Source organism: Aphidius gifuensis, linkage group LG1 (genome assembly GCF_014905175.1).
Source record: "Aphidius gifuensis isolate YNYX2018 linkage group LG1, ASM1490517v1, whole genome shotgun sequence".
Lineage (NCBI taxonomy): Eukaryota > Metazoa > Arthropoda > Insecta > Hymenoptera > Braconidae > Aphidius > Aphidius gifuensis.
The window spans coordinates 11,783,104-11,788,781 of NC_057788.1; the positions used below are offsets into that span (position 1 = coordinate 11,783,104).

Consider the following 5,678-nt stretch of genomic DNA (forward strand, 5'->3'; position numbering starts at 1 on the left):
AATTGACCCTATATGGAACGTGCCTAAAAAAATAATAACATTAATAAAAATAAAACAATTAAATATTTAGAAATTCATGCTCCCAATTATTTATTCTTTATTTTTATAAAATTTATTTCAGTTATTTTTTTTTTTCTCTGGCATAACTATATCGATCCATAATTTCCGGATAAATATGAGCTATATTTTAAAAGCGTGAAAAAAAAAAAACAATGACACGCAATGAATTGTGAACAGCGGTGGTGGCGAAAAAAAAAAAATAATAATAAATAAAATAAGAAAGAAATAAAAAATAAAACGATATTTTCTCGGAAGTATATAAATAAAAAATAAAATAAAAAACATTGAGAGATAGAAGAGGGGCTGGATTTATCTTTTTTTATTATTCTGCGGTTAATTGAATTGGTGGCGCTAGTGTCGTGTGAGACAGATGTGATACTTCTCGTTTATTTTTTTTTTTTTATTCCTTACCCCTCCCACTCTTATTTGGCTATATTCCAGGCTTGCGAATGAAGTGCATCGAGATACGGCAATCGCTCGATTCACGTTAGATTAAGGAGCCCAACATTTAATATAAAAAAAGACAGAAAAAAAAAAACAAAACAAAATAGTACGAAAGATACATCGGAAGGATCCCCAAGAAATGTCCCAAAATAATACGATTCAAGGCTACGCGTGTAAGTGATCAAATAATTTTCTTACCTATCACAATACTAATCTAATTCCTTTGCCTTTTATTTTCCATCTCTGTCTTTGTCGATCTTATTTCTCGTTTCTTTTTGCTCTTATTTTGTACAAAACATCGTAAAAAAAAAATGTCGGAGCTTGGCTGTCAACTGATCGGTTGACTGGAGGGCCACAAATGAAAATCTGATAAAGCCAGTTTTCCTTTATTTTATACATGAACAAAAAAAAAATAAAAGAAATGAAATGAAAAAAAAAAAAACAAATTATAAAAATAAAAGAATATTTAATACTTTAGCCAGCTATTATCTGTATGATTATATTTTATATGTGTCACAAAAAAAATTTCAGGGGAGAATCAATCGGAGGATAATCGAGATGTTGCAAAGCTTGCTGTTGATGAGATTCTTGGGTAAATTAAATTGAAAATTTAACTATGATGATTTTGATTTATTTATATATTTTTGTTTTTTTTTTTATTTTTCCACAATCAGTGTTTACAAAGTTTACGTCAAAGATGATTTGGATAATCAAGAAGAAAAAAGTGATGCTTCAAACGATTCATCTGGACCGATTGATTGCCAATTCATCAATGTAATTAATTTAATATGATAAAATAGTTAATAAAAAATAATAAATAATAATAACAAAATTAATTTATGTGCTAGGGAAATATGTTGGATCTGGATGGAGCAATCAATGCAGATGTCGTGACTCTTGATGGAAATGCAACAAAGGTAATTAATATAATAACTCCAATATTCCAATACTAAAAAACAAAAAAAAAATGACATGATTATTTTTTCATATTTCACAAGTAAACCTGAAAACTGTTTATATATCATTTTGATAATTTATTTTTTTTATTTTATTATCTAGATGCAAAAAATTAAAGAAGCTGATGTACCATATTCTCAAACATTGAACAAAGCTTCTTCAAGCACTGGTACACACATGGTTGATAAAGACGATCCACGTTCACGTCTTCACTTTGTTAAATATTTAAAACGTAATGGCACTACAACCAAAGTATGGGAATGTGGGATTTGTGAGTAATTTAAAAATAATGATAAAAAATATAAATAGTATTATTATCAATAGTAGTTGACATTTTCTAAAATATGTCAATAAATAAATAAGGTTCCAAGGAGTTTCGCCATCAGTACACATTGATGAGGCACTTGCCGACTCATACAGATGAAAGAAACTTCAAGTGTGATGTTTGTGGGAAAGCATTTCGACAACTATCTACCCTCAGCCAACACAAAGCAATACACAGTGATGCTCGGCCTTATATTTGTGAATTTTGTCAAAAAACTTTCAACAGGTTTGTTTGAGCAAATAAATAAATTTATATAAATACCTATATATGATCTTTTAAAAGTTTTTAAGCTATTTAAAACTCATTGTTTTAGGGTCTCAACATTGATTTCACATCGTAAAACTCATTCGGAAAATAAACCACACAAGTGCAATGTGTGTGGTAAAGGATTTCATCAAAAAGGTTTGATAAAAAAAAAAAAACAATAAAAATACAATATAATGATTGAATATCAAATATATATATATAAATTATATACAGGTAATTTGAGGAATCATGTTTTTACACACACCAATGAGCGTCCTTACAAGTGTGATTTTTGTGGCAAAGGTTTTAATCAAATGTCAAATCTTGTTTGTCACAAAGTTAAAGCTCATGCTCATGTTGAAAAAATGCAATACTCATGTAGTATATGTAGTGAAGATTTTCCTCGTAGATTTGCACTACGTTCACATGAAGAATCAAAACATGGAATTAAATATAGAACACAAACTCCATCAACATCATCATCTACATCAAATAGTAAAGCAAAACAAAAAAAAAATTTAAAAATTATTGAATTACAAAATGATAATTTCATGGATATTGATGAAAAAGAAAATGTTTTACCAACAAGTATGCAGAGTTTTGTTATAGATAAAATTGAAACTGAAGCTATGGAAAAAGCTATTATTAATAATCAGGAGCCATTCGCACTTTTTAAACCAGCTAATGGTATTCCGGTACTTGTCAAAATTGAACCTGCTGGACAAACACAACACGTAATTTTTTAAAATTTACTCTTCATATTTTGTTTTATTTATTTTGTTTTTTGTTCAAATGTAGCTTTTAACTCCCGCTACTGCTGAGGATCTTCAAATAGGAGAAAAAATAAATGCTGATCTGTCGGAAGATAACAAAGGCGTTCAACTCAAGGTTCCAGTTGTCGCAACTGTCAATGAGATTTTAGATGAGAATGGAAAGTCAAGTTTTATTATAGAACCACCAAATAATGATGAAAATGAAGGCAATAAATAAAATATATATATATATATATACCTATACATATTATTTATTCATACAATACAATTTTCATTCTATAAAAAAAAAAAAATGTTTTAAAAAATATAGGTGAAAATCTTTTGACGCCATTGCATGCTGAATTTTTTATGCAAGATTCATTGGATGAATCTGAACGAATAAGTCACAGTTCTATTGACGATTGTAACGAATTGCTTGAACTTGCTGCTCAAGGAGGCATTCAATTTGTTCGTGCAACAGACGACGGTCGCTACGAAGTCATGAGTAATTCAGAAGCTCGTGAACTTATGGCACAAAATTCACATGATGTTACGATTCTTGAAGGGGCTGAAGCTGATGCAATTAATGTTGATGGTCCTAGTGGTACTAATAATAATGTTGATAATATTGAAAATGGAATGATGTTACTTGATGCTGGTAGTGGTAGTGGAAAATACCAACCAAAACGAAATGATAGTGAAACAGATGATATAAAAAATATTAGAAATCTTGATTCAAAAAGTTCAGATGAATGTTTTACTGGTAATGGTGGAGTATCTTTTCAAGGATCAAAAATTGATGATTTTATTATTAGTGGCAGACCAACAAATTCAAGCATGGATATTGGTTTATCACTTCCAACTGAAGATGATTGTTGTATGTATCATACAATTATTTACTTAAAATTTTTTTTTTTTATAATTATTTTAACGGTATTTTTTTTTTTTTTTTCAGTTGTCAGCAATCACCAAGAATTTTCAAATATTGTTGGTCATTCCAGTGACTTTATGCCATCCATACAACCTTTATTAACAAAAAATGATTCATCAATTTATTTACTAAACGAAAATGTTCCATATTTAAAAAACTTACGCAATTTCAGTGATGATTTTAGCAGTTTACTGAATGGTGATGAAAATAATGATTTAGATGACAATTCAGTAGGAATGTATGATACAAGAATTAAACTGAGTGATTTGGATGATCTTATGAGTGATCATAATTTGATGGCAATGAATCAAGATCTTCGATTACTTGAGAGATGTCAAGCTCCTATGGCAATGCCATTGCCAAATTTTTCAGATATGAAAATACTTGGACCAAAATATCAAGAATTTGAAGCTGCTTCATCTTATCATGATATTAAAATTTTTAATAGTTATGATCAGTGTTTGAGAAATAATAGTTATCGTCCTTTTGATTCTGTTGACACAAGTATTACAACAAATAAAGAAATGAAAATGATTGATGAATTAATTAAAGAGGAATGTCTAGTCAAGACAGAAAGTCAGGTAAGATTTAATAACTGGTTTACTGATTTTGAACAATGATTATACATATATCAGCACAGCTGTTTTTTAATCTATTATGATATTCGATTTTTACAAATTTTTGCAATTATTTTAATTATATTTATAGTGTTGATTAATTACTTGTTTTATTCATTTATACTACAAATTAAAAATAAAATATACAAATATTTATGTTGTGATTTAAAGGTGAATTCTCTGTCAATAACAACTTCCAATTTTCCTGATGTGAATGAGATCCACCACATGGATTCCCTTCTCCAAGTAAATAAAAAAAAAAAAAACCTCATATATTTACAAAACAAACTTTTATCTTTCCTGTTATTTTCCTCATACCAAGTTTCTTTTTTTTTCTCTTTTTTTCTACTAGGCAAGTGGTCTCTCCGACTTTTTAAATTTTGAGAGAAGTGACAGCCCTGGTAGTCAGAAAAGATCCTTTATCCTCGATGGACTTCCCGACCTCGATTGATATTTTTTAAAAAACATTAATTAATTTTTACATTACAGTGTTTATTATTTATTCCGAATGATTTTTTTTTTGTTTAATTTTTTGACTAAAAAATCCTATGTTTATTATAATTATGCAATAATTAAAGTTTATGAATAAATTAAAATTTTTATAAAAAAATATAATTCATATATATTGTAATTTTATTTTGACAATTGAGCTTTTTTGTGACATAGAAACACAAAAAAAGTATGAAAATGAGAAAAAATATAAAATAAAATGAAGAAAGAAAATGTTTGTTTTATCTTGGTAGATTTTGTATTTTCTCAATTTTCGGTCTTTCCACTTTCATACCGTTGAGAGTTTTACCCGGCACATCTTCAAACTATGATGATCGCGGTTATGAAAGGTTGCCACTCCAACGTCGTCGTCGACGTCTTTTTATTCTTTTTATTACTTTTTTTTCTTACTTAAAAAAAAAAAAAAAAGCAAATAATATGGATGTGACGATGGAGATGTTGAAAGAAAAAATTTAAAAAATAAAATAAACTATTTCTAATTTTAATTTTTTTCTATGCTACTTGGTCACAGACAGTGTCATCTGATAGTATAAAAACTTTTTTCTACTTTCTATGACATTCTCATCATATTTTTCTCTTCTCACTTTTCCGATTAGCTCCGGACATTTATTTATTTATTTCAGTTTTTTTTCTTTAAGCTTTATCTTCAACACTTGCAAGAGGTTTTTCTTTGTATTTTTTCGCACTTTGCGTGTTTAAAGTCTAACTGTAAATGCACAACTTGCACAATGGTTGATCGAATGTAGAAAAATTGTCATTGACAATTTGTTAAAGTTGAAGTAGGAAAATATAATTTAGAAGTTTTAAGTGTATGAAATCGTTGAATTTAATTATGT

The 5,678-nt window shown here is 28.1% G+C and overlaps 1 protein-coding gene across 1 annotated transcript; it reads left to right on the forward strand.

Moving 5' to 3' along the window:
• Positions 1-531: 531 nt before the first annotated feature.
• Positions 532-4,942, forward strand: LOC122848711. The gene is made up of 13 exons (XM_044146972.1): positions 532-677; positions 1,036-1,096; positions 1,179-1,278; positions 1,353-1,421; positions 1,564-1,732; positions 1,825-2,011; positions 2,100-2,188; positions 2,267-2,766; positions 2,831-3,011; positions 3,116-3,661; positions 3,740-4,296; positions 4,504-4,578; positions 4,685-4,942. Exons 1-13 carry the CDS (start codon positions 644-646, stop codon positions 4,781-4,783), a joined length of 2,667 nt encoding a protein of 888 aa, XP_044002907.1. The 5' UTR covers positions 532-643; the 3' UTR covers positions 4,784-4,942.
• The last annotated feature ends 736 nt before the right edge of the window (positions 4,943-5,678 follow it).

What these genes read in the sequence shown, in the direction of transcription:
- LOC122848711 (XM_044146972.1), top strand. Translation starts at nt 644, where the DNA reads ATGTCCCAAAATAATACGATTCAAGGCTACGCGT. An exon ending in TGTCAAAAAACTTTCAACAG is followed by an intron (nt 2,012 to 2,099) that starts GTTTGTTTGAGC and finishes TCATTGTTTTAG; the next exon opens with GGTCTCAACATTGATTTCAC. An exon ending in ACATGGATTCCCTTCTCCAA is followed by an intron (nt 4,579 to 4,684) that starts GTAAATAAAAAA and finishes TTTTTCTACTAG; the next exon opens with GCAAGTGGTCTCTCCGACTT.